At 57.2% G+C, this 27,264-nt stretch overlaps 2 protein-coding genes across 4 annotated transcripts; one reads left to right on the top strand and one right to left on the bottom strand.

The window, feature by feature from the left end:
• The first annotated feature begins 232 nt into the window (after window positions 1-232).
• On the top strand, window positions 233-19,364 carry TMEM143 (transmembrane protein 143). The gene is made up of 8 exons (XM_030298414.1): window positions 233-498; window positions 845-1,085; window positions 2,431-2,535; window positions 10,630-10,824; window positions 11,654-11,781; window positions 12,783-13,062; window positions 17,398-17,587; window positions 18,251-19,364. The coding sequence occupies exons 1-8, from the start codon at window positions 476-478 to the stop codon at window positions 18,463-18,465; spliced, it is 1,377 nt and encodes a 458-aa protein (XP_030154274.1). The 5' UTR covers window positions 233-475; the 3' UTR covers window positions 18,466-19,364.
• Window positions 19,365-20,234: 870 nt separating this feature from the next.
• Window positions 20,235-25,090, bottom strand: EMP3 (epithelial membrane protein 3). 3 transcript variants are annotated; one of them, XM_030298417.1, is made up of 5 exons: window positions 25,030-25,090; window positions 22,723-22,887; window positions 22,315-22,417; window positions 21,306-21,446; window positions 20,235-20,518 (listed from the first exon to the last, which is right to left on the bottom strand). In XM_030298417.1, exons 2-5 carry the CDS (start codon window positions 22,798-22,800, stop codon window positions 20,349-20,351), a joined length of 492 nt encoding a protein of 163 aa, XP_030154277.1. In that variant the 5' UTR covers window positions 22,801-22,887; window positions 25,030-25,090; the 3' UTR covers window positions 20,235-20,348. The 3 variants fall into 3 exon arrangements, with proteins under 3 accessions (XP_030154277.1, XP_030154275.1, XP_030154276.1); XM_030298415.1 differs by lacking the exon at window positions 25,030-25,090 and adding an exon at window positions 23,811-23,917; XM_030298416.1 differs by lacking the exon at window positions 25,030-25,090 and adding an exon at window positions 23,811-23,912 and having other exon boundaries at window positions 22,723-23,083.
• Between the last annotated feature and the right edge of the window lie 2,174 nt (window positions 25,091-27,264).

Genomic DNA, 27,264 nt, shown 5'->3' with positions numbered 1-27,264 from the left:
CCACCCTTCGCTCCCGGTCTGCGGCGCCACCTCCGCCTTCTTTTGGTTCCGCTTTTTCCCGCCTTTTCGCTCCTCCACAGCTGATTGGCTGCGGCCAAGTCCCGCCCCCGCCCTTTCCCCGCCTACTCGGGAGCGGACACGAGCGGGGGCGTGGCCTCCGCGGACGTTGGGCCGCCGCCGTTGGCTGGCGGCGCGCGGGAGCCCTGCCCCGACCCAGTCCTCCCGGGAGTCTCGCGCCCGCTCCGCCCCCTCTTTGAAGCGCGCGGACACGGAGAGACTTCCGCAGCGCGTGCGCCGCGCTCAAACAAGGCGAGAGAAGAAAGGCTGGCAGATGGCGCACGCGCGGTTGAGACAGGGCAGCGGAGGGAAGATGGACAGCGCGCCGTGACCCAGGCTTTGCGCATGCGTCTTACTGCAGGCTGAAGCCGAACCTTGGGGACCCAGGACACCTTCGTACGCATGCGCAGGAGGCTCAATGACAGTCGAGCGTTGGCTAAGGTGAGGGAGACGGCGGACTGCATGGCCGGGGGAGGGCCGCCTGCATCCCCTATGTAGCCTTTCCGAGCCTCTCCTATGCTCCTAAGATCCACCTGTTGCTTAGACCCCGCAGAAATCCGTTATACAACTAAAGGGTCTCTGGGCCCGAAAAACGCCCAGGACTCAAAAGCTCCGACTCCTGCCTGGGGCGCAGACCAAATGAGCAGTGTGGGAGGGCACAGGCAAGACGGGCTACAAGACTGGCAGATGGGCTCTGTGCCCTGCCTGGGTATGGACGGTCCCTGGAGGTGGAGAGGGCGCTTTTCCTGTAGATGACCTTTGACCCCTGCCCATTTCCCTTGTTTAGGCTCCAAGGAAAGGGTCTGGCTATGCTGCTGGTGACCCGGGGGGTCTGGGGATCCAGGGTCCGAGTATGGTCCCTGTTGCCCACGCTTCTCGGGCCTCCCCGGGCCCTGTCGTCGCTAGCGGCCAAGATGGGGGAGTACCGCAAGATGTGGAACCCCACGGAGCCCCGCGACTGGGCCCAGCAGTACCGCGAGCGGTTCATCCCGTTCTCCAAGGAGCAACTGCTCCGCCTCCTGATACAGGTACCGCCCGTCCCGGGTCCAAGAGCCCGGGGACTACGACTCCCGGCAGGCATCGCGGCGGCACAGCCCTACGTGCCGCAGAGGGCTCTCCTGGCGCCTCCTGGGAGTTGTAGTTCCCGTTCCCGTTGTGCTCCCAGGTGGGCGTGGCGTTGGAATGCGGCGGGGGTCGGGGTGGGGGGGGGCGCTCTGTGAGCCGAGGATGTAGTTTGAGATTCCAACTCCGGCTTGTTCTGGGGTCTTGCTTGAACAAGCCTTCTCTGGGGCATGGTTTTTACCTCTGCAAAATGGGTATGATAATCATCCTCATCAGTACTCTTACTGCTAGCTAATAATAATCACCATACTTATGAAGCTTTAATCATAATTATTATCACACTGTTTGAGCTCTTACTGTTTGGCACTGCGCTAAGCATTTTCCGTGCATTGTTGGATCATCAGAACAACCCAGTAAGAGAGACACTTCCGTCATCCCCATTGTACAAATGAGGTAACTGAAGCAGGGGAAGGAAAGTGACTGGCTCAAGGCTGTGTCGTTGTGGCCCAGGTTTGCACCGAAGTGGCCTGACCAGAGCAGGGCAGGGACTGTGGTCTATGGTGAGGCATTAGGCATCTGCTCCACTGAGAGTCCTGGTCCGGCTCCAGAGCTAAGCTCCTGCCCCACTGTCATCATCCTACTTGTCATGATTGAGGGTTATCATTCATTCATTTTAAAATTATTGATTGAACACCTGTCTGTACTAAGGCCTGTGCCAGACTCGACCCACAAGCACACACGTAAATCAGACATACGTAGACACACACGCATGTATGTGGACACACGATGGCATTAGATTGTCACCATCGATCTCCGACAAAGTGGGTGTGATCCTCAGTTGCTGATAAGGGAACCGGCCTAGAAAGGTAAAGGCGTTCACCTAGGTCACGGAGGTAGGAAGCACAAAGAAGGAGTTAAATATGTGTGTTCTGGAGTCAGACAGGCCTGGCTCGGAGTCTCGGCTTCTTCTTCTTCTTTTTTTTTTTTAACGTTTTATTTATTTTTGAGACAGGGAGAGACAGAGCATGAACAGGGGAGGGGCAGAGAGAGGGAGACACAGAATCCGAAACAGGCTCCGGGCTCCGAGCTGTCAGCACAGAGCCCGACCCGGGGCTCGAACCCACGAACCGGGAGATCAGGACCTGAACCAGGAGATCATGACCTGAGCCAAAGTCTGACGCTTGAGCCCTGAGCCACCTAGGCGCCCCCAAAACAAAATTTTAGAAAGCCCACAGCTGCCAGAGAAAGAAATCCTCCCCGTGAGGAAGGGGAAGGAGGCCTACAGAGGAGTTTTGTTTCCTGGGGTTACAGGAATTCCACTCCAGCCCCGCGGACAAGGCAGCCTTGGAGTTGTTTGCGGCGCACGTGGACTTCTGCACCTTGTTCCACTACCACCACATCCTGGCCCGACTGCAGGTGAGGACGTGGCCCCGCCCGCCTTGGCCTTGGGGTGCCTGTGCCCTAACCCATTCATCTGGTACACAACCTGGCTATGCTCTGAGCAGTGATGGTTGAATGCAGACCCGAGTGAAGACAGGGAGAGAGCCCGATGGGTGTCTGGTGGCCCGGGCGGGGGGGGGGGTGGGGGGGGCACATTCCAAGCGCGGGGGGGGGGGAAGCAAGTGCAAAGGCCCTGGGGTACGGGTGTTGGAAGAACCCGAGGGGGCTACTGTGCCGTAGATGAAGGCAGAGAGGCATCGGGGGCAAACTGTGCCTGGCCTTGTGGGTAGTGGGGGGGACTTCGCCTTGACTTCTACGTTAGCTGGGAGGGCTACTGAGCAGAGGAGGGACATGCGCTGATTCAGGTGTTAGCGGGCGCCTTCTGGAACAGCCTGTCAGAGGCAGGGAGATCTATTCAGAGTCTATTATGTTTGTCCAGCTGAGGGATAATGGCCACCCCAGCAAGAGTAATAGTGGTGGACGCGGGGAAAAGAGGTCTGGACGCTGGTAATGGTTGGAAGGCACTGGCGTTGGGCTGTGCGGGCGGGCGATGGGGGGGAAGGAGAAAGTCAGGGGGTGCCTCCAATTCCTCTGAAAGAACGGAGCTGCCATTTACCCATTTACCGAGCCGCGGAAGACGGGGCGGGGGCGGGAGGCAGGTCTGTGGGGAAGACGGGAGCTCGGTCTCGCACTCGGGAATCTTAGATGCTTTTAAGCCAGCCTCGTAGAGCGATGGACCCGGATGTGGGCTCTGGGGGTCGGGGGAGGGGGCTGGGCGGGGAAGCATCCCTGGGAGCACTTAGATGGTGCTGGACAAGCCCACCAAGGGGGTTAGCTTAGCCTGGGATCCGCCCAGCCTTGAGATCAGTATGGGGAACTAGACCCCGGGAGGGGGGCGGCCAAAGAGCCAGCCGGAGAGAGAAGCGGAACCCCTGGAGGGAGGGAGGTCAGGAAGCCACATGCTCCGGGTCCCCTTCCTTCCCCGTCCCGGGATGCCGGCTGCGTGGGGGGTCCTGGAGACAGTGATCAGCTTCGGGGATCTTCTGTGAGGGACTCCCAGAGCTCAGAAAAGCCCTTGTGCTCACAGTCGTGGTTTATTGCAACGAAAGGAGGGTGGCGAACAAAACAAGATGAGCGAAAGGAAAAAGGCGATGGGGCCGGGGTGGGGGGTGGGGGCAGTGGAGAGGCAGACAGAGAGAGAGAGAGAGAGAGAGAGAGAGAGAGAGAGAGAATCCCAAGTGGGCTCCACACTGTCAATGCACAGCTTTGCAGAGATTCGGGGCTCGATCTCACAACCATGAGATCATGACCTGAGCTGAAATCAAGGGTCGGATGTTTAACTGACTGGGCCACCCAGGCGTCCCCTAAAGATCTTATTTTCGAGGAATCTCTACCCCTAACGGGAGGCTCCAACTCACAAACCGGAGATCAAGAGTCACATGCCCCCCACTGAGGCAGCCAGGTGCCCCAACTGGTGTCCAGGATTTTACGGGGCAGGGGGTGGGGGGAGGGGGTCTGTCAGCGCCTCCGTAGCTGACCTGAGCTACTCAGTCACCAGCCCCTCCAGAGGTCAAACTGCTACTTCATGGCCCGAGGCCCCGCCATGAACCACATTGTTAGCATAGACTAGCTACTGGGCAGGGAGAGGGGAAGAGAAAGAATCCTAAGCAGGGCCCGCGCTTTCAGCGCAGAGCTCGACGTGAGGCTCGATCTCACGCACCCCGAGATCATGAGCCAAAATCGAGAGTCCGACGAGTACCCAACTGAGCCACCCGTTCGAGTGCGTCCGAGCAAGACCCTCCTATCGGCAAACATTTCCAAGGGCCTAGAATTATCCCAAGAGCCCAGTCGACGGCCGGTCCTTCGGAAGATGCGGGTTTGGACACCCCAGCCTGCTCCCCTGCCGCTGCCCTCGGACACGGCCCCTCTCTGCTTTGAGTAGCAGTGACATCGGCCCCTTATTGCTGAGCTCACTCTGGGTCGCGCTCGTCGGCTCCTTCCTGTGGAATCGAGGGGGAGCCGCCCGGAGCCCCGTTTGCAGAGGCGGAAACCGAGGCACTGAGAGGGCCTGGCTGAGCTACGATTTGCCCCATGTCCAGCTGCCTCTGAGCCCTAGCCCGGGGACCCCAGGAGGCAGGGTTTTTCAAAAACGTTGTTGAAAAAGATCATTTTCTTTATTCATTCATTCATTCATTTTATGATTTTAAAAAATGTTTTTTATTTATTTTTTGAGAGAGTGCAAGCAGGGGAGGGGCAGCGAGGAGGGGACAGAGGATCCGAAGCGGGCTCTGCGCTGACAGCAGAGAGCCCGATGCGGGGCTTGAACTCACGAACTGTGAGGTCATGCCCTGAGCCCAAGTCGGGCACTCACCGACTGAGCCACCCAGGTGCCCCCAAAAGCATTTTATTATGTGAACATTTAAATGTACAGGAACACATGGGGTGGTGGGCGGCTCAGTCAGCTAGCGTCCGGCTTTTGATCTCTGCTTGGGTCATGATCTCACAGTCTGTGGGTTCAAGCCCCTCATTGGGCTCCGTGCTGACAGGGTGGGGCCTGCTTGGGAGTCTCTTCTCTCTCTCCCTCTCTCTTTCCCATCCCCGTTCATGCTTGTGCTCTTTCGTCTCATCTCTCTCTCTCTGTGTGTCTCTCAAAAATAAATAAATAAACTTAAACATTTTTAAGAATTTAAAAAACATATGGAAACATAGAAAACGTATACAGCAGAGATGCATATTTCCACTGAGGTAGGAGATTCTAAGCTGCGATGCTAGAGGAGAAGGGGAAGAGCTATAGAGACAGGTGGGACCATGGGTGACCCTTTGCTGGTGACCGAGTCCCCGAGGAAGCGGCCTGGGCAGGAAAAGAACAGCTAGCTTCATTGTTTCACTACCTGTGTGGGTGACCTTGGCAGGTGACCTCTGTCTGCGCCTCCTTTCCCTCATTCATTCATCCGTGAGTGAACAGCAGATATTTCTTGAGCACCTACTGCGTCCTCCAAAATGGTTCCAGGCCCCAGGACGTAGTGGTGAGCCTGACCGATGGGCGTCTCTGCCTCATGGGATCACCGTCTAGGGAAGGACCCAGATCTTCAAGACGGCGAAGACGCAGGGGCGCCTGGCTGGCCCGGTCGGTGGAGCATATTCGACTCTTGATCTTGGGGGCGTGAGTTCGAGCCCCATATCGGGGTAGAGTTCACTTAAAAGAGTTAAAAAAAAAAAAAAGGAGACGGTAAGGAAGTGAAATGTGTGAAGAGGCGCCAAGTACTGAGGAGGAAGTTGACAGATCAAGCACAGGGCACCGGTTATTTGTTCCAACTGCGTGCCATCACAATCACCGTAAAGCGGGTGGCCGAAACCACAGAAATTTGTTCTCTCGGAGCTCGGGAGGCCAGAAGTCCAAATCAAAGTGTGGGCGGGGTGGGTTTCTCGCGGAGCTCTGAGGGGGGAACCACCCGTGCCCGGTCCTGGAAGACAGTGACTGCCATTGTCAGCCTTCCTTGGCTCGTAGCCACGACAGTCCAATCTCTGTCTCCGTCTTCACATCACCTTCTTCTCTGTGGCCCTGCGTGCCCTTCTCTGTCCTCCTATAAAGGCCACCGTCACTGGATATAGGGCCCACCCGAATCCAGGATGGTCTCACCCTGGGATTCTTACTGCTTTAGACCTGCAAAGACCCTATTTCCAAATGAAGTCAGATTCTGAGGTTCTGAGGGGACACCATTCAACCCTCTCCACCTCGTTAAATTTGAATTTCAGATAAGCTGGGAATAATTTTTTTTTTTTTTAGTATAATCATGTCCTATGTAACGCAGTCCTCAAATATTGCACGGACATACTGAGGCCGAATAATTATTAGTTGTTGATCTGGAAATCAAATCTCACCTGGTATACGTATTGAATTTTTTTTTTTTTTTTTTTTTGGCTAAATCTGGTAACCCTAAGTAAGAAGAATTAGCAAACAGGAATGTTTTGCAGTTTTAGGGAGAGTAGTCAGGGAGGCCTCACTGAAGCGGCGACATTTGAGCAGAGACCAGAAGGAGGCAAGAGGGAGAGCCATGAGGAGATCTGTGGGAACAGTAAGTGCAAAGGCCCTGCGGCAGGGCTGTGCATGGTGTATAGGAGGGATAGCAAGGAGGCTGGTGGGGCTAGAACTGAGTGAGCACAGGGGAGAGGGCTGGAGATGAGGGCCCAGAGCCTTGTGGGACACAGTGAGGACTTTGCTTGGACTCTAAGTGATGTGGAAGCCACCAGAGGGCTCTAAGCAGCGGGATGTGAGCTGCCTTCTATTACGACGGGCGCCCTCCGGCGGCTTCCCGGGGAACAGACTGGGTTGGGGCTGGAGGATGGGAGCAGGGCAAGGGCAAGGGGGGGCTCAGACTTGGCGCGTGGAGGAGGAGGGGTGGTGGGAAGAAGTGGTTGGATTCTGGATCCGTTTTGAATGGGGTCCATCAGGGATTTGCCGATGGGGTTCAAGGTGGGCACCTGGAAGGATGGGCTTGGACGCTTCTAAGGTGGGTAGTGTGGCGGGAGGAGCAGATCTGGGGAGGGGTCTCAGGACCCCAGTTTGGGACGTAGTGCCTTTGAGAGGATGCCCGTCGGATGCCCGCGTGGAGGTGTCGAGACGCCCGTCGGACGTCTGTGGCCACGCGTCGAGTAGGCTCTTGGCATGTAAGTCCGGCGCTCAGGACCCACCTGAGCAGCAGACTCGGGCCCGTACCCTGCCCTCAGACAGCTGAACTTGGGTGGCAGGGACAGTTGTGAGTCAGACACCCTCCCCCCGACGAACAGATACAGCACACAGTGAACTCCCAGGGTGCAGTTCGTGCCAGCGCGTAATGAAGCTTGACCTTGGTTTCTGAACTGAAGTCTGTGTGCGTATCAGAAAACGCACCCCTTTCCGTCGCCTGGTGCTGTGCACGCGACATTGGCAGCTGCTAGCCCCATGTGGCTGTTTAAATGTGAGGGCGCCGAAATGAAATAAATTTAGAAATTGCGTCCGAAATTTCAGTTGTGTTTGCCATGTTTCAAGTGTTCCGGAGCCACCGGTGACCAGTGGTGAGGTATTGGATGGTGCAGAATCTAGATGTTTCTATCCTTGGAGGCAGTTCTTTTGGAACGTGCTGCTCTAGACCCTTATTTCCATCTGAAAGGGCGACTGTTCCGATAATGTATGGGTCGACAGCATCTACAACGGTGCTTATGTAGGACTGGCACATTTGTGCAGTGTACAATCTGCCCAACCACGCAAGGCGGCTCTGCTCAGCCTAAGGAACGGAGGGGGGCTTTTTGAGGGCGAGAAGGGAGCTGGAATACGATAGAAGAGTGGGACTTCAGTCGCGGAAAGGGAAGGAGGAGGGGAGTGGGGGGCAGGGAGAGTCTCTTAACAGCATGTGCAACATCCCTGTGCCTGGAGGAACTAAAACCATTGTGAGCCACCAAGGGGGACCGTGGTGTTAGGTCCTGGGAGGCCTTGCGGGAAGGACACGGTCCAGAGCACGGTCCTACTTCCTGAGGGCAGTGGGAGCCTCGGAATGAGTTTTGCAGGAGATTGACATGATTACATGTGTAATTCCTGATATGCCACTTCCTGGCTGTGTGTCCTCAGGCCAGTTCTTAACCTCTCTGTGCCTCATTTCCCACATCTCTAAACGAGGATAACCACAGGGGCCATCGTCACCTTATGTGCATAAGGCGTGCACAACCTGCTTCAAACAGTGCCCGACACACAGCAAGCGCTATATAACCGCGCGTTATCATTTATTACTGTTGTTCTCGTGGTGCGATGGAATCTTGGCTGCCGTGTAGACAGGACAGGTGGTTGAGGGTGGGGCGAGGGGCTTTGGGGAGGCCACTGAGAAGGCCGCTGGACTCATCCAGGTAGGAAGAGGAGTTGGTGGTGTGGACGGGGTGGGGCCGGTGGGCAAAGGGGGCCTGTTTCGGAGGGAGAATCAGCAGGGTTCAAGGTGTGGGGGAGGGGAGGAGCCGGGGGTCACCTGCGGCCTCCAGGTTTCTGGCCGGAAGCCCTGCGTGGATGTCAAGTGCCCAGCGGAGAATCTAGCGCGCGGCGGATGCTTGCCGAATACCGATTTCTCTCTCTCTCCTCCAGCTCTGAGCTTCCCTCCCTGTCAAACCCCAGCTCTGTCCCGGAAGTGAAATTTCTCAAGGTCATTTTCTGAGTCTGAGAACAGGAGGGACTTCCGGCTGCAGTCCCGCCCCCCTGGCGCCCGCCCCAGCCCTGGGAGTTCATTCCAAAGGGGGTTTGCCAGGCTCGGCTGCCAGGTTGTTTCCTGCTCCGTCGTTTCCAAGGTCGTGGGCCTTCCCACCTCCGGACCTCTGCCCAGGCCGTTCCGGCCGCTGGTAGACCCTCTTCCCTTCCACTCATTCAACCCTGCACTTGGCCCGGACAAGTGGTTCCTTAAGGCTACCTCTCCTGGGAGACACGGAGAGTTGGACTCGTTTAATGGACGAGTGAGTCCCCTGTGCCGCATAGTCTGGCGTGAGTCACGTGTCTTCCTGAAACCGGCAAATAGGCTAGGCACCCAGCAGTTCGCTCACTCACTCATTCATTTGTTCATCCGTCCATCCGTCCATCCGTCCATCCATTCAGTCCACAAGTTTTTGCAAGGTGGGTAGGGAGGGATGGGTGCATAAGATGAGGTGGGCAGGGGGGAGGCCAGTTTGCGAGGGGCCTTGGAGGCGGTGGAACGACTCTGGTGTTTATTCCAAGGGCAGGGGGGAAGCCACCGCGGGGAGAGGGTGTGGGATCTGTTTATAGTCTAAATAATAAATAAGCTCTTGGTGCGACAGTTTCGTGGAGCATGGTGTAGGAGAGGCGAGAGAAGGGGCGCCTGGGTGGCTCAGTCGGTTGAGCGTCTGACTTCGGCTCAGGTCATGGTCTCATGGTTTGTGGGTTCGAGCCCCGCGTCGGGCTCTGTGCTGACGGTTCAGAGCCTGGAGCCACTGCTTCGGCTCCCGTGTCTCCCTCTCTCTCTGTTCCTCCCCCACTCTCGCTCTGTCTCTCAAAATAAATAAAAACGTTAAAAAATTTTATTTTATTTTATTTTTTTTTTAATTTTTTTTTCAACGTTTATTTATTTTTGGGACAGAGAGAGACAGAGCATGAACGGGGGAGGGGCAGAGAGAGAGGGAGACACAGAATCGGAAACAGGCTCCAGGCTCCGAGCCATCAGCCCAGAGCCCGACACGGGGCTCGAACTCCCGGACCGCGAGATCGTGACCTGGTTGAAGTCGGACGCTTAACCGACTGCGCCACCCAGGCGCCCCAAAACGTTAAAAAATTTAAAAGAGTGGCGAGAGAAGGAGCCCAATGCAGTTGTTTGGGGGAGAGGACAGGTAGCCGGGACGAGAAGGGGTTACTGGAGATGGGGGTGGGGGGAGGGGAACGATGGATTTAGGACTCCTCGGAGGTCTAGCCAGTGAACTTGCAAAAGGTCTGGACCAGGGGGCGACCACAAGAAGGAATCAGGGATGCCTCCGAGGTGTCTGATCAGAGCATCCGAATGAATCAGGCAGTGCCCTTTCCTGAAGGGAGAAGGCTGGGGGGAGGGAGAGGAAGGAACGAAGCATTCTCCTTGGGCCGTGTTAGATGTAAGGTGGCGTTTCCAACGGGAGATGTCAGAGATCTTTGAATATGAGAGTCTGACGCTCAGGGTAGAGGCCAAGGCTGACTGGAGGGGGGGGGGGGATAGGTTTTGGAGAGGAAACCGGGAAACGTATTCTCTCTGTGCATCCCTGCGTCCACCTTCCCGTCTGTTACTGGGGGAGGAGGGACAGGACAGACGCTCAGGCCCCGGAACTGGATATTAGGTCCAGAACCTGGAGGACGGGTCCGGGCTGGAGACGCGAGTCGCGCACAGATACATAGAGACGCACAGAGCGGTGTTTAAAGGCACGGGAATAACGAGGCTATTTAGGGTGCGCTCAGAGAGAGGAAAGGGAAGAGGGCCCGGCACAAGCCCTGGGGTCCCCCGTCATCTGAGGGATGGGGCCGGGAGCAATCCCTCATGCCGCGCCCTAGCCCGTCTCTCTTCTCTCTGACTCTCTCCTCAGGCCTTGTATGACCCCATCAACCCCGACAGGGAGACCCTCGACCAGCCTTCGCTTACGGACCCACAGCGTCTGTCCAACGAACAGGAGGTGCTCCAGGCTCTGGAGCCCCTGCTGGCCCAGGCCAATTTCTCCCCGCTGTCTGAGGACGCTCTGGCCTACGCTCTGGTGGTCCACCACCCTCAGGATGAGGTCCAGGTGCCTGTCTTCCAGAGGAGGACCGAAACACCGGAAGGCCTGGGGGCAGGGATGAGCCTTTGGGAGGCAGAGGCTGCTGGGAGTTGTCCTGAACGCAGGGCGTGAGCCCGTGCAGCGTTCTCGGTGAATTAGACTAGGGCACCTCTTTCCCAGTCGGTCCACTGCCATCTGTTGGAAAAAGGAAACGTAAGAAACGGACCTTCTTAGGACTAGAGGCTTTCTCGCCATCTGCCAGAAAACTGTAATAATAAGTAATACGAAATGCTCATTAATCATTAAAGTAAAAAAAAAAAAAAGATAGTAAAAGTACTATAATCTTCCAAACTCCCCCATTTTAACGATGTTTTTAAGACATACTTTTTACTGAAGTCACATTCTATTGTCCCTGAAATTGGAAAATAGCTTCTAAGTGGCGGTGTGGCCTAGTGTTAATTGGCAACACATTTTCTCTTTCAATTGCTTCATAAGGTGATGGAGGATCCAATCGACAATCATATTACAATATATAAATGCATCAAAGTAAAATGTCGTGTACCTTAAGCTTGCACAACGTCACATTGTCATATCTTACAATCGGTGGCACCTTAGATTCTCAGAAATATGGCAGTAAAAATGACTGTGAGGTAAGTGGTGCCATCTCAGATAGTATGCCCTTGCGCAGTACACAACACGAGCAACCATACAGGGCCACCCTGCCTAAATGCCGGGTGATGATAAGCCTGGGAGGAGGGTGGACATCACTGGGAGAAGGGGCATCTAATTCCAGTAACCTGCGCTCTCACCGCAGACCATGCTCATTCGCCTCTGCTTCCTTTGTCCCCCTTGTCAGGTGACAGTAAATTTGGATCAGTATATCTACATGCAGTTCTGGGCCCTGGGCCAGCGAGTCGGGCAGATCCCCCGTAAGTCCAGCGTGGGCTCCAAACGTGGCTTCATCAGGTCGCCCCCCGCAGAGAGGTGAGGCGGCCCTTGTTCCCCAGCTGCAGCGAGAGGGAGCAAGGTTAGAGTCGAGAGGGGACTGCAGGTCAGTGTCTGCATTTGGGTGTCTGGGCCCTGGGTGGGAAGTCGAGAAAGGGGGCGGGGAGATCACCCAAATGCCGCCTTTCCTTCCCGGGGGGAACATAAGAACTAGCATTCCCAGGGGAAGAGAAAGGGGAGCGACACTTGTCCCCATTTTCCAAATGAGGAAAGCGGAGCCTCAAGCAAAGGAAGGCCACATTCTGAAGAAATGGCGCCACCAGGACTCCGATGAGCCTCATATTTTGAACGGAGGCCCTTCAAATACAGAGTAGGGTCAGGAGAGCCAGATCTGCCCTTGGGCCTGTAAATTACCCGATCCTTCTGGAAATCAGTTTATCAGATACGGTCACGAATCCAAAAAAGCAAAGCAAAACAAAACAAAACAAAAAACACCGCCGAAGACAAAAAGCCCTCACGCCCCTAAAGCGACAATTCCGTTTCCAGGAATCTATTCCAAGGAGATATTTATACTTTGCAGGCTGTGTGTTTAATTGTCTGTCTCTCGCGCTGGATTATAAGCTCCACCAAGGCGGCGATTGTCTCTCCAGAGCTTCGTAGCACTCCCTGGCACCTGGCAGGCACTCTAAGTTACAAGTAGAATTTGAATTTGAAAAAAAAAAAATAAATAAATAAATAAAACAACACAAACAAAAAACCAGAACTAAAGAAAAGACAGTCTATTCAGCTCTCATTTACCAAGCCCAGGAAACCAGAAGCCATGGTTGTGTCCAATAACCGGGGATTGCATTGTTCCGCTGACGCCCTGTGGTTGGACCCTTGGCGTAGGTCTGACTTTCCTCCCACCACCTTGGGGTAGCAGCCTTGAACATGACCGCGTTACTGCAGGGCTAGAGAGGGCGCCCCCGGGGGGGGGGGGGCTGGAGGGGGCTCCCCGGGGCGGTCCTGACCACCTCGCCCCTTGTGTCTCGGTCCGTCAGGAGGTACTTCAAGCGGGTGGTGCTAGCGGCCCGAACGAAGCGGGGGCACCTGGTGCTGAAGAGCTTCAAGGACACGCCGCTGGAGGGTCTGGAGCAGCTGCTGCCCGAGCTGAAGGTGCGCACGCCCACCCTGCAGCGTGCGCTGCTCAACGTCACGCTTTTCGTCTCGGGCGTGGTGTTCTTTGTCAACGTGGGCATGGTGGTGCTCTCGGACCTCAAGATGGCCACCTCCCTGCTGCTGTTGCTCTTTGCCGCCTTCATGGGCCTGCGGGCCTCCAAGGTAAGGGGACTGCCCGCCACACTTCTTGGGTCCCTGCCTCTGCGCGTTCGTTCGGCCCCAAGGTCAGGCCACCCTCTATTTTGGTTTATTTCCGGCGTTAATCTGCTTCATGCCTTCCCTCCTTCCCTCAGTCATTCTTCCTTTCCCTCCCGCCTCCTTTCCTTCCTTCCTTCCTCATCCTGGCCGGGGCGTCGTTATCACCAGGCGAGCTGTTTTATCGGGGCAGCCTCCCTGAGCTCCAGCCCGAATGGACTCAACGGGAAACTGGGCCTGGGGCCCGGGAAACTATATTTTTAACACACTCCCTTCCTGATTCTGCTACATGTGAATGCAGGGCCGCCTGGTACAGTTGCACAGGTTGTTCACCATCCAAGGATTCAGAGCTGAGGGCCTGGCGGCGGGGGAGGGGTGGGGCTGAAACCTAACTTGTGCCCTGTGTGCTGTCTTGAGGCTGAGTCGGCCGGGGGAGAGGGGCTGCCTTTTACCAGTTCTCCCCAGGGTTGGCACCGGCCCCAGGAGTGTGGACTGGTGTGTGGACTCCATTGTGCTTGATCATTCACTCACTGGTTCATTGGTTTTCAAGCTGTTTACAGCCATCCCAGCAGGCTCTCAGGACAATGATAATAAATCCCGCAGATAATAGCCAGGCTGTGCTGGCTGAGAGGGTGAAGGGCTGGGGGTGGGGGTAGCTGCTGAGGACCAGGGGTCAGGCAGGATCTAAAGGAAGCTTTTTTTTTTTTTAATGTTTATTTATTTTTGAGAGAGAGAGAGAGAGAGAGAGAGTGTGCAGGGCAGAGAGAGAGGGGGACAGAGGATCCAAAGCGGGCTCCTCGCTGACAGCAGTGAGCGCAGGGTGGGGCTTGAACTCACGAACCATGAGATCATGACCTGGGCTGACGTCAGTCAGTCTCCCGTTTGAAAGGGGAGGAGTGAACCCGGTGGAGAAAGGGGCTGGGCAGGCACAGCGTGGGGGGGGGGGGGGGGGATCTCGCAGGGCCGGAGTCCGGGGTCCAGGGTGGAGAAGTGAGGCCCTAGAGAGTGGCAAGGGCCTTGAATGCCAGAATAGGGACCCTGGGGTTTAGCCACTGGGCAGCAGCTGCTATGGAAGAATTGCAGGCCCCGAGGGGGCCTGCAGCCTCCATGGAGGGGTGGGGCTATGAGGCCAAGGGCAGGGAGGCTGGGAAGGGTGTCAAGTGGTCTGGGGGGGCACCCAGAGTCCCAGCCCCGGGGGGACCATCCGTCCCGCCTCAGAGGCCCCTATTTATTTATTTTATTTTATTTGTTCAAGTTTATTTATCTATTTTGAGAGAGAGAGAACGAGCATAGCGGTAGGGGAGAGGGGGGACAGAGAAGGAGAGACAGGATCCCAGGCAGGCTCCGTGCCATCAGCACAGAGCCGGACGCGGGGCTCGAACTCACGAAAACGTGAGCCGAAATCAAGAGTCCGACGCTTAACGGACTAAGCCCCCCGGGCGCCCCTCTGAGGCGCCCAGTTCCAAACCCGGTTCACTAGTCAATGTGACGCATCCGTTAAATGGTTTCCCACGCTCTGGGCGGAGCCTCCAACCCTTGACCGTGAGCCCTCCCAGCCTCCTTCCAGCCGCCCCTCCCCGTGCACACTTGTTCCCTCCTGTGTGTCGGTGGCTCCCAGATATCTGTCTCTGGTGCAGGCGTCTCTCCCAGTCTCCAGCCCCCCACCCCACCCGCCCCCTGGACACGCCCGAGCCCTTCCCACACGCCCCACATCCCACTGAGCTCAGGATCCTTCCTCCCCAACCCCCCTTCATCCCGAGCCCCTGTCTAAGGGGCCGGTCTCAGGTGATTCTGCCGCGACAGGCACGTCCCTCTTTCTTTCCCCCCCTCGAAGAGCTCATCCACTTCTGGCGTTTCCGCCGACAGCTTTCTTCCATCTCCCAGATCGGATGCTCCGCGCCCAGCCTGGGGCCGCCAGCTCCGGGCCCCCTTTGCCCTCCCCTCCAGCGGCGGCTCCCCACACACCTGCTCCTCGTCCTGGTTCTCTGTCTGCAGAGGGCCCTGTGCCCCCTGTCACCGCTAGACCCTGAAGCTGCCCTCGCCCTACCCCCTAGTCTGTCCTTCCTGCCCCGATATTGTGCCCCGTCTCGTTCCCTCTGTCCTGGCCCCAGCCCAGGCCTTCCCAGCCTCCCCATCGGTCCCCTCCAGCCCATCCCCGAGGTCCCCGGAGCTGGCCCTGGTTCAGCGTGGGCCCCCTCAGCTCAGCACAGAGCAGGGCCGGGCTTGTTGAGAAGCAAGCAGCCCAGAGATCTCTCCCTGGAGGGAGACATGCGGAGGTCGCAGTGGACACCGCAGGAGCCCGATGACACAGCTGCCCATCTGGGGGACGCGGCGTCCTCGAGGCCTGAGCCTTGAGGATTGAGGCAGTGAGTGTTTTCTAAGAGCAGCCCAGGGGTGACTTGGCTTGTTCTGAGGCCCCAGAGGCCCGAGAGAGAGGGCAGCTCGGGATACCGTTCAGGGGTTAAATTGGCTCATCGGCACGGGCTGCGTTCAGAGAGGAGGAGCAGGAGGCCAGCGGGAGAAACCTTCAGGGGCCGGGCCACACAGGGCCTTGGCCAAGGAGCTCGGGCTCTCTGAGGGCGCTGGGGAGCCACGGCAGGGCTGTGAGCAAGGGGGGAGCGGGGTCAGTTCTGGGGCTGTGCAGAGACATACCGGAAGGGGCAGAGGCCGGCGGGAGGAGGCCATGCACCAGGCGGCTGGGAGAGGAGGGGACAGCGCAGAGAGGGGGAACCGGCAGGCCAGGAGGTGGGCTGAGGGAAGGCGTCTTGGTTGTTGAAGGGAACACCCAGGTGGCAGCCGGTGTGTCCTCAGCGAGAGGCCCGGCCTCATCTGCGTGCCACGGAATGTGGCGTGACCTGCTCACTTAACGTAAGAGAATTCAGCTCCATGAGCGTGGCCGAAACAGACACAAAACCCAACGTGTATTTCATCCCAGACCGTCCCTAACACGCGCCCTTCCTACACCTCGCCTTCAACCGAAGCGATGGCGATTCGTTCCAACGCAGGGACGCACCCCGTGCCGGGCTGGGCTCGTAAGAAGAGGGGGCACGGTCGCGCACAACCGTGTCATCGGTCCCTGGCAGTGATCTGAGCGATTTCCACGGCTAGGCTGCCTTCAGAGGCATTTCACCTTAGCTCTCCGCGCAAGATGGGCAGACAGCCCGTGCATTTAAAAGATGGCAGCCTGGGGCGCCTGGGTGGCTCCGTCAGTTAAACGTCCAACTTCAGCTTACGTCATGATCTCATGGTTTGTGGGTTCGAGCCCCGCATCGCTCCGCGTCGGGCTCTGTGCTGACAGCTCGGAGCCTGGAGCCTGTTTCAGATTCTGTGTCTCCCTCTCTCTCTACCCATCCCCCGACTCACACTCTGTCTCTCTCAAAATAAACATAATTTAAAATTTTTTTTAATAAAAATATAAAAAAATAAAAGACAGCAGCCAGCCTGGAGTGTGGACGAATATTCCATAGTAGCTGATGTTGAAACGCCCTGGCCGTTGTGGGCCCGGCTTTGTGCCAAGAGCCTCTTAAACCTCTTGTTGACTCTCTGACCCTTTCCTGCCATCTAGCCGGGCTCACTGATAGTGTTCCCGGAGGATTTAGGTTTGGGCCAAGGGCTCACAGTTGGCCCCAGCCTGCCAGGCTATGAGACCCAGCAGTGTTGAACTCATTTTGTGGCTGAACGGAGGAATCTGAGTGGAGGATTCAAGCGTGAGCCCCAGAGGGCACTGGTGGGCTCTCATTTCCTTCCTTGGGGGACACCAAGCATGGGGATCGGGGTCCGGGAGAGGAGGGGGCAAAGTGTGGAGAAGGAGGCCCCAGACTTCTTTCCCTCAAGGAGGTTTGGAGTATTTGTTTTCTGTTAGCACTTCTCTTGACAAATTTCATATGTAAACCCTTCTTCTTACTATGGAAAAAGTTCAAACAACTGTGGGATTAAAAGCACTTGATGAGCTCCTGGGCATCCCCGAGTCTCTAATTATCAGTCAATCCGGGTCCACCTACACGCCCCCTGCCCTCCCACCGCTGGGTTATTCGGAAGCAAATCCTAGACATGCCCTCTGGAAATACTTTAGTGTGTGCCTAAAAAGATAAGGATTTAAAAAAAAAAAAATCACTGTAGCCCCGGGGACCTGAACCCGAAGAGGTCCGGGGAGGGCCCGGGAGCCCGCGGAAAGGACCATGCCAGCGTTGAGTGGCTGGGGGTGGGGTGGGTGTCGGGGTGGGGGGCGTGGGGCCCCGGGCGGCCCTGCCCCCTCCCACCCCGTCGCGCCGCTGAGCCCGCGGGGCGCTGTCCCGCCCGCAGATGTTCGGACAGCGGCGCAGCGCGCAGGCGCTGGAGTTGGCGCACATGCTCTACTACCGCAGCACCTCGAACAACTCGGAGCTGCTCAGCGCCCTGGCCCTGCGCGCGCAGGAGGAGCACGCCAAGGAGGCCCTGCTGGCGCACAGCTTCCTGGCCCGGCTGCCCCGGACGGCCCGCGGCGCGCCGGAAGGTAGGACTCGGCCCCGGGGCCCCGCCCCCGCCCGCATCCCATCGCGGCCCAGAACTGACGTGGCCCCACCTGAAACGGACTCCATTCATACCCTACACGGTCAAGACTCCGCCCCCCCATTCCCAACTGGCCCCACCCCATTGAGGACGCCACCCCCCCCCCCCCTCACCGCGCAGGCCCAGTACTCCCGGTTCCTACGGGCGAGTCTGACCTATAACATCCCAGGTGACCTCGGCGCTCAGCATGCCGATGGGAACCCCTGAACCCAGCTTCCGATCGTGATGGATCTGGTCCCTCCCTGGGGTGACCGACTTCCCTATCCTGACCTCCTCCTGGATTAGGGTCTCGGGTCATCAGTCTCCTGTTGTGGCATGCCCTCCTTTGCTCCCACCTTGCCCAGCGCTCCTTCCAAAAGAGGCTCTTGCCCCCTCCCCCTGGGAGCCCCAGGTTGACAGGAACCTCCACCCTTCCCTGAACAAGAGGCCCTGACTTGTCCCTAGACGAGAGCCCCAGAGTCGGACCCTTCCTAGCCTCAAGCGGACCTCTAGGCTGCTCCCAAACCCGGACCCCTTGTATTCCTTGTCCTGCGCCCTCCCTGCTGTCCCTTCCGGGTCCTTCCAGGCCCCAGTCACCTCCTCACAACACCTGCTTCTCCCCCTGCAGAGACCTCCCTGTGGCTCCAGTCCGAGGTAGAGAACTGGCTTCTGGCCCAGTCGGGCTGTGACGTGGCCTTCAACGGAACTCGGGCCCTGGCCCACCTGCAAGCCCTGACCCCCAGCATCGGGATGTACCCGCCCCCGGGTTTCCCCAAACTAGACGCGTTGCCTGCAGTCATTTCCGAGTCCCCCCGGTCCGCACCCAGTGGTGACAAGCCCTGAGCGAAACCACTGCCCAGCCTCGCCCAGCCACCTGGTTAGGAACTAAGGCCCGCCTCCTCCACGCTGAGCTGTCAATCACAGCCACTTCTGCTTTGCCCCTCCCCAACTTCCACTTACCCACAAGCAATCGCTTTCGTTACTCCGTATTCTCAGACAAAGCCGGCAATCGAGGCAGCCTAGGGTTGCTAGGCAAGCCCCCGCCCCAGCGCAGCCAATCGAAGCTTTTTGGCTTCTGCGGCGGTTCCATCGCTTAGTCCCACCCCCGCCGTAAACAGCCAAACGGGGTTCGGCCGAGGAGGAGTGTCAGCCAATCAGAGCTGCTCAGTGCTACGAACCACTGGGCACAGTAGTTAGACTGTATCTTCCCGAGGCCAGCGATCATTGTCTTTTTAGCCCGCTCCGGGCTAACTGCCCAACTTGCTCGCCGAGGCGGGGCCCCAGCCCACAGCCCACGGGAGCCGCTCAGCCCTGCTCTCTGGCAAACTGCCAACGACAGCTGCCGGGCACCAGCAGCCCTGGGCTGCCAGTTGGCGCTGCGTAGAAGAAACCAGTCAACATTTCTAAAAGGAAACCTGATCTTTCCATGAATTGACGCTGCTGATAAAGGCAGGCTATCTGGTCAGCTGCTCATCAGCTTGTCCAGGCTGAAGGGGTCGCGAGCCTTGTGTCGGGCAGAAAACCGCGGGTCAGGAGGAAGCAGCGACTACCCTCCCTCCAAGACGCATTTCCAACTCAGGCCCAACCAACCTCAGGTGCCTTTCCTGCCCGGGCCCCTCACCCTTTCGGCAGAAACTACCTCGGTCTGGATCTTTCTTCCACCAGTGGCCTGTGCAATATTTATTGGTCTATCAATTTCGCCCTCGTCCTCTCTCCCAAAGGAATAAATCGTGTGCAATGAATCCGGATGAGTGGGGGTAGCTGCAGGGGTTGGAGAGAAGGACAGCATCAGAATCCTTGAAGGAAGAGACTGGGTCTTGGGGAAAACTGCATTTGGGTGGGTCCTAGGCAGAAAAAGCTGTCACCCTAGGGAGAGACTGGGCTCGCAGTTGGTGAAGGAGACTGCCTGTGGTAACGGAAGAAGATCTGAGAGAAAACCTGGCTCCCCAAAAGACTGGGTCTTATGAGCAAGGGAGATAGGACAGCCATGTGCCGTTGTGCAAGTTGTTCACTGCCAAAGGCACACAAGCCAGGGCACCGGTGGAGGTGAAATCCAGCCATCCCTCCACCCCCCACATGCCTCCTAATGGGCTGAGTAAGCCTGGAGAAGGTGGGGGGGGGGTGGCAGCTCATTTTTACTAAGGTGTCATATGGGTTAGAGGCAGAATTGGATGTGGGAGGGGAAAGAAGAGGGGTTGTCCTAATGAGAGAAGGAGACTGAGTTCCAAGAAGGAAATAGAAAAGTGTCTTCGGTGGGGGGGTGGGGGCCGAGACCAACAATCTAGAACAACGCACATCCTGCCTGGTTGAGAGAAAGACACCCTTGTACAAGGAAAGAGGACAGGAAACCCACAGTCTTGGTTCTTCCCCACAAGTGCCTAGAAGTCTAGACTCAGGAGGAATCCTGGGACGGGAGGGCCCAGGGCCCCCGGTCTGTGTTAAGGGGAAAGGCGGCTGGGACACCGGGCCCCTGTGTCTTGCTTTAGAAGGGAGGCCCGGAGCTGTGCATTCCGAAGGCTGCTGCTGGAGCGGCTGTCCCCGGTTTAGGAGACCTCAGAAGTGAGCGACCTGGGTTCCTGGAGGAGGCAGGAAGGAAGGAAGCAGACAGAGCGGGCGGTTAAACGGTTTATTGGTTTTATTTTCTGGAGGACGCGGCGGGGCCGGGGCTTCGGGGTGAGACCGAGGGTCCGGGAGCGGGCAGGGGGCTGCAGGGCGACGCGGGGCCCTCACTCCCGCTTCCGCAGGTGGATGTAGATGACGCCGCTGGCCAGGGCGAGGGGGAAGGCCACCCAAGCCAGGGCGAAGCAGTAACCGAAGCTGCCCCCCGCCGGGCGCTCCGCCAGGATCTCCTCCGCGTGAATGGCGTAGATCAGCGCCCCCGTAAACACGGCCACGCCTGCGGGGAGACGGGAACCGGGTGGCACGCAGTACCCGCAAGAAGACTGCATTTCCCAACAACCCATGGGGCAAAGAAGCCTCGGGAAGGCCCGTGCGCAGCACCGCTGCCTTCTGGGAGTTGTGGTTCGCTGCCTCCGCGCCGTGCAACGAGGCTACTGCAGATTGGCTTTGGGCAATTCAGTTCGTCTAGCTGGGTGCCCCTTACTCATCCATAAAATGGGACGATAGTATCCATCCATCCATCCATCCATCCATCCATCCATCCATCCCTTCAAGGAATGTTTTTTTATGCCTTGCTACGAGCGAAGCACGCAAATAGTGATTTAAGACGGCAGGGGCTTTGTAGGAACCTAAGAAGGTACGATTCCCGAAGCCGAGGACTATGATCACTTAGCTCTTTGCACCCGAAGTCAAGAAAATCGAAAAGCACATAAACTCCCTTCTGAAGTGTCTGATACACGGTGGGTTATAAAACCACTACCATTATGATTCAGAGTTCTCTCCTGGAGTATCACTTAGCCACTGCCTCTGCCCTCCCATCCCTGGGATCTACATTATTTACCCACACCACCCTCCCCAGCTCTGGCTCCTTGAAGCTCTAAGTGTCAGTTTCCACATACTCAGAGACACAGATTGCAAACCACGGAATCAGTGAAAACTACTGATTCCCTGGCAGAGAGGTAGCCCACGGAGGCACTTCAGGTGGCCCCTCCCTCCCCTTCCCTTCCTCCCCTCCCTTCCCCTCCCCTCCCCTCCCCTCCCCTTCCCCAGGGGGCAGTGCTCACTGGTGCAAAGCTGGCAGAGGCCAGTGGCATAGAATAGCCCCCCTCGCCGCATGGTGTAGAGCTGGAACATGAACAGGATGAAGGACAGACAGCAGAGGATGAGGGACAGCACCATGAGGACCTGGACCGCCTTCAGCCAGCCTGCAGTAAGGAGAGAGAGGTGGAAGTCACAGAAGGTTCCGGGGTTCCGGCTCCGTCCGCTCGCTCACCGCCCCATTGCGGGCCATACAAGTTTGGTGGCCACTTCTATTGACCTTGATTCCCGGAACTTTGCTGAGTCCCCTTATCAGTTCTCAAAGCTGCTTTGAAGAGTCTTTAGGCTTTTCTACATGAACACGTCCCCTGGGAATAGAGACCTCTTTTTTTTTTTTTTTTAACTTTTGCCTCTCCCATCTTTACACCTTTTATTTCTTTTTTCTTGCCCTGTTGCGTTGGCTACCTCCAGGACAACACCGGAGAGCACCGGTGAGAACAGAAGTTCTGGCTTTGCTCTCTGGGGAAAAGCATTTAATCTCTCACTTCCAAAAACCTAAAGGGGTACAGTGCCACTCCCTTATAGCTCAAATACATCATCATCAGCACACCCTCCCCCCCCCACCCCCGCCACCTTGTTCAGGACTTGGAAGGATTCAGCCCCACTCTTTTGTTGGAACTCAGATGATTTGGTCCCAGCCATCCATTCCAAACACCAGTCTCCTCTCCTTAGAACTTCGAGAACATAATTCTACCTTCTCAGAATCTTGGGAGCTCTCTCCCCATTCCTTAAACCTATAGCATGTGGCCTCCACTCTTTCTGAATCAAAAGGGAGGGGGGCCTTTAGCCGATCCTCCTTAGAACATGAGCATATCGCCCCCTACCACCCAGAAAAGTGGGTCATAATCAGCCCCACTAACTGAGCATTGGGGCCCAGACCTGCCCTCTCAAACTCTGAAGGGTTCCTAATTCTTGATTCTGGGAAGAGACCGGGGTTACCCCTCCCCTGGCAGACGGGTCCCCGATGCCCCTCACCATTCTCGCTGACGTTACTGCAGGCCCACGTTTTGTTGTCATTGTTCCATGTGCAGTCATACCAGAGGTTCAGGGACTCCTTCCCCGGGAGGGTCCACCAGGACTGGGATGGACCAAGAGACAAGGGCAGGGTTAGGAAAGGCAAGTGTGCAGGGTCAGGGAGATTGTGGGGAGGGCTAGGGAAAGGGTGAGGGGCTGGAGGGCGCTGAACTGGGGGCAAAGTATGGATTTAGTGAGAAGGGGTTGGGGGGGGGGACAGTCAGGGCAGAAAAGGGCATGGGAGACGCATCCGAGGCAGGGCTCAGAAGGAGAGACGCTAGGGAAAATGGGCGGGGCCGGAGTGGCTTCAGAAGAGGGGCGTGGCGGGCGTCTTCGGGAGAAGATAGCCCGCTGCTGGAGTAGGCTTACCTTGTCCAAAGTGGCCACGAAAAGCAGGATGAGAATGAGGATGTGAAGGGCAGAGACCACCAGCAGGAGGAGGGACATGGCTGCGAGGAAGCCGCTGATGGGGGGTTGTCAGGAGATGACTGTTTCAGGAGGTTGGGACAGGGGCGGCTGAGCCCCCCCCGGATCCTGGTGGAGAAGGGGGCTGAGTTCAGACTCCAGGGCGTGATGGAGAAGAGGGGCTGGGAACCCGGACCCTTTGAGTCTGCGCGGGGAGGAGGCTGGGGGCCTGAACTCCTGGATCCCCCAGGGGTTGAAGCAGGCCAGGGGTGGACTCGGGTCCAGGAGTGAGTTGGACCAGCAGTGTCTCCTCAGAGTCCTGACCCTGGGCACATATGGGCCGGGATATGAAAATTCAAGTCCATGCCATCCCAGGTTCATCAGAAGCTGGGGGCTTCCCCCAGAGACAGGCATCCTTGACTCACCCCCCTCCTCTCCTGGGGTGTGTGGGGGGGTGGGGGACCGGTGAGTCACCCGGTGACTCATCCCTCCCCCCCACCCCTGCCTCCAAGCACCAGGGAAACCCCAGCCCCTGGCTATGCCCACGAGGTCCCCACCCCACCCTGCTGCCAGACTGGCGGTGCCAGACTGGTGCCTGCTGAACATCTTCTGGGGAAAATGGGCAAGATCCAGGTTGGGGGTAGGAGGCTGGGGTTGGGGCGGGGGGAGGCTTGAAAAGAAGGAGCCAGCCTCCCAGGACCCTTCAGTGTCTAGAACGGGGTGGGGGGCGGGGTGCCTGGAGGTCCCCCAGACTTGGGGTGTACTCAGGCAAAGCCCTGGGCTCAGCGTCCTCACGAGAGAGTGGACGGCCGTGGGGAAAAGCTAAAGAAGGTTTACCAGTGGAGGGCTCTGCTGAGAACCCCCAAACCTTGCAGGGCCCCACCCCTTCCCGAATCTCCACCCCAAGTGCTAAGAGATCACTTCTTAAATTACAAGGATTTCCATGGGATCTGAGAGTGGGGGCATCTCTCGCAGCCTGGGGTTATTCCCAAACTGCTGCACTCCCAAATAAAGAAAGAAATCCCAGTCCGAATAACGGACTGGAAACTTACCGCGAGCGGCAGAAAAAGTCAGAGTTGGAGTCTCGTCCTTTGCTTAGGGCCTCCGCGCCCCGCCCTTCTCCTCCCTCCTTCCACCCTCTCGAGGCCCCCGCCTCTCGCCTCTCCCGCCGCCTTCCTCCCTCCCTCGCTCTCTCCTCGGGCTCTCTCCCCCCTTCTCCCCCTCAATCCGGAACTCTCTCTTTCTCTCTCCCTCCTTTCCTCCCTTTTTCTCTCTCCTTCTGCCTCCTGTCTCTCCAGTCCTCACTGCCTACACCTCCTTCTTTCGCTCTCTTCTCACCCTCCTGGTTTCTCTCTCCGCTCCTCTCAATATATACTGACCCTTTTATACCCACCCGCGCCGCGCCCAGCCCAGCTGAGGTCTGCAGCCGGAGGGAGGGCCTAAGCACTTGGGTTCCTTATTCTCTGGGCCCCCACCCACTGCTCCCAGACAGGCATCTTCTGGGGCTCCCTCCCAGGATTGAGCTGAGAATTTGGAGCCAAGGGAGCCGAGCAGGGCCAGGGTGGGGCAAGAATCAAAGAGTGGGAGGGCCCGGTTCTCAGGCCTCTGCTCTGGGTCTTGCCCCGGCCCCGGATGTCTGCTTTCCTTGATGGGGCTTAGGACTGGATACTCTGAGGAATGGGGGTCTGGCGGAGGAGACCAGACCAGGCGGAGGTCTGGTTGAGAGCTGGGAGAGTTGGCCCGATAGTGGGAGTCAGGGGATGGAAAATGGGAACACGTCAAACTCTGGAAGGGGGCAGGCGGTGGGATTTAATCCGGGTGCCACCATTTCCTGCCTGGGGGTCCTTGACCAATGATTTAAACTCTCTGAGCCTCGTTTTCCTCATCTGTGATATGGGTACAATGATACTGATAATACTGACAAGATACTGGTCGTCATAATTTGGATACTTATTCTAAATGAATAAGGTAGGGGCGCCTGGGTGGCTCAGGTCACGATCTCACGGTTCATGGGTTCGAGCCCCTCGTCAGGCTCTGCACTGACAGCCAGGAGCCTGGAGCCTGCTTTGGATTCTATATCTCGCGCTCTGCTCTCAACAATGAATAAGGAAACATTTAAAAAGACAAATGAATAAGGTAATACCAGTACACTAACACACCTACACGTTCAGGTTCATTCCTTTCTTCATCAAACATTTATTGAACATCTGTTAGGAACCAGGAGGTAAGAATAAAGAAAACAGAGGCAATGCCTGCTGTTATGAAGCTTACCTTCCCTGTAGGGGCAGACTTTAAAGAGAAAACCCATCAATGAAGACTGATGTATTGCAGCCAGTGCTAAGTGCTTTTCAGGAAATAGAGCGGAGGTGATAATGACCACGTGGGAGGAGCCTACTTTAAACAAGGTGATCAGGCAAGACCTCTGTGAGGAGGTGACCTCTGAGCTGAGACCTGAGGACAGGACAGTCATTTCAGTGCTGGAGGAAGGGAAAAGTGCAAGACTCCGGAGAACAAGCTCAGGTTGTCCGGGGAGCGGACAGAAGGGCCAGTGTGGCTGGAAGAGAGGGAGTTGGAGGGAGTGGTAGGAAGAGAAATCAAAGAGGGCCCTTGAAGAACTAGGGGAGGAGTTTGTATTTTATTCTAAGTGCAGTGACAAGCCATTGGAGGGTTTTAAACAGAAGAGCGGCACCAGGGACTTAATGTTAACTATTTATTATTGTTGTTGTTGTTAAGTTATACCTGGGTCTCTTGGAAGGTTTGGGTGCTAGTGAAAAATTAGAATAAGGGGCCAGATGTCTGGGGTCCTGATGAAGAATTGAGTTGGAGAACTGAAATTCTAGGTTCCTACAAGGGAAGGTAACTGGTCGATAGGGTGGCTGGGTATCTTGATGGGGCAGGAGAGTGGATGGTCATCTCGGCTCCCTGAAGGGGTGAGGGCTGGGCATTTCAGTGACTTAGGTGGGTACTCAGGAGACCCAGAAACTGGGGCACCAGTATGGCAGTCTATAGAGGCCAGTGGGCAGCATTCCAAACTGCTACACTCAACGGCTGTGAGTTAGGACAAGTTACTAATAACCTTTCTATGCCTGTTTATCTGTAAAATAGGGATAATAATAGTAAATACATCATAGGGTATTTCTTAGACTGTCGGGCACATTGCTATACCAACCACTGGAACCCTGAATGGAGGTAGTACTGGGGGACTCTAGTTCAAGGTCTCTAGGATTGGGGGGAAGGAGAAAATTCTTGGGTCCATTGGGCCCCAAAGGCTAAACAGTTGGGAATACAAAATGGGGGGTGGGGAATAAGTAGTCCCAAACTTAAGTCTTTGAGAAGGACACAGACTGGGGGCCAGGGTCACTGAGAAAAAAAATGAGGCTGGAGGGTCACGTGATCTTCATGGAGCGCAGGCACAGGGAACCAGACTGGCCCCGGAAACAGTCTGGAAGCCAGGGGCTAGGGAGATGGAAATGTGGGTGGGCAAGGTGGAAAACAGGAGGCTAGGACTCGAAATCGAGTTCCCGGAGTGCAATGAGCGCCAGACTTGGGGACCTTGGGAACGTGGAGGAGGTCCCTCGTGCTAGGACCCTGTGGAAGAGGGAGAACCAGGGAGCCCCAGGGCGGTAACGGGATCTCCCCGTCCTGGGCCTCCAAGGCTTCGAGCTGAGCTGAGCGCCCGCGGGCTGCTTCCTCCCACAGGAAACCGCAGGCTTCGGGCACACCCAGCCGGCAGGGAGCGGCGCCCACTACCCGCCCGCTCCGGGGAGGCCCACGTGGGCAGCAGCCTGCAGCGCGGGCGGGCTGCCTGCCGAGCGAAGGGGGCGTGGCCAGGAGGGGCGTGGCCGGAAAAGCGGGGGCGGCCCGAAGAGCCCGAGGCCCCGCCCACTCCCGCCTCTCGGGGCGCGGACCCACAAGTAGTTTTTGGCGGCTTCGCTGGAGGCCGTTGGCCGCGCATGCGTAGTGAGTCACTGCAAGGACCTGCGTTGGTGGTGAACGTTCCTCCCTCTCACCACTCCCGGCATCGGCACCGTCTTCCTGCTAATGACTCTTCAAACAACGTGGTCTTAAGACACGCATCTCTCGGGCCTCGTCCCGAAAGACCTGGGCCTAGCTCCAAAGCCTTCCAGACCTTTCCCTCCCAGTCCTGGCTCCATAGGGTCTTTCAGCTTCTGCCTCTCCCTTCCGAAAGCACAGCCCGCCGCTCACAGTCCCTCGCTTTCGGTAGGCGCCTTCCCACCGGGTCCCTTAACGAGTACTTCTAGCCACGCCCCTCGCAAGTCCGTGAAACTACGGCCTCGGCAGGTACCGGTGCCCCTCCCATCGGCAGCCCCCCCGTAGCCCCAGCCCTCGCCACTCCCCGCAGCCCCTCCCTCCACAGGTAGCCGTGCTCCTCCCACAGGTTCCAGCCCTCGCTGGCCCTGCCAGCCCCGCCCCTTACAGGTCTCCCTGCCGTCTCAAGCCCTGTAGCCCCGCCCCTCAAGGCAATCCCAGTTTCTCTTCTCAACG

This window comes from Lynx canadensis, chromosome E2 (assembly GCF_007474595.2).
Source record: "Lynx canadensis isolate LIC74 chromosome E2, mLynCan4.pri.v2, whole genome shotgun sequence".
Taxonomy (NCBI): Eukaryota; Metazoa; Chordata; class Mammalia; order Carnivora; family Felidae; genus Lynx; species Lynx canadensis.
The sequence above is the reverse complement of the archived record's forward strand: the minus strand, read 5'-3'. Positions and strand labels throughout refer to the sequence as shown.

What these genes read in the sequence shown, in the direction of transcription:
- TMEM143 (XM_030298414.1), top strand. Translation starts at nt 476, where the DNA reads ATGACAGTCGAGCGTTGGCTAAG. An exon ending in TGCTCCGCCTCCTGATACAG is followed by an intron (nt 1,086 to 2,430) that starts GTACCGCCCGTC and finishes CTGGGGTTACAG; the next exon opens with GAATTCCACTCCAGCCCCGC. An exon ending in ACCCTCAGGATGAGGTCCAG is followed by an intron (nt 10,825 to 11,653) that starts GTGCCTGTCTTC and finishes CCCCCTTGTCAG; the next exon opens with GTGACAGTAAATTTGGATCA.
- EMP3 (XM_030298417.1), bottom strand. Translation starts at nt 22,800, where the DNA reads ATGTCCCTCCTCCTGCTGGTGGTCTCTGCCCTTCACATCCTCATTCTC. An exon ending in CAGTAACGTCAGCGAGAATG is followed by an intron (nt 21,447 to 22,314) that starts GTGAGGGGCATC and finishes TCCTTACTGCAG; the next exon opens with GCTGGCTGAAGGCGGTCCAG. An exon ending in CCTCTGCCAGCTTTGCACCA is followed by an intron (nt 20,519 to 21,305) that starts GTGAGCACTGCC and finishes GTCTCCCCGCAG; the next exon opens with GCGTGGCCGTGTTTACGGGG.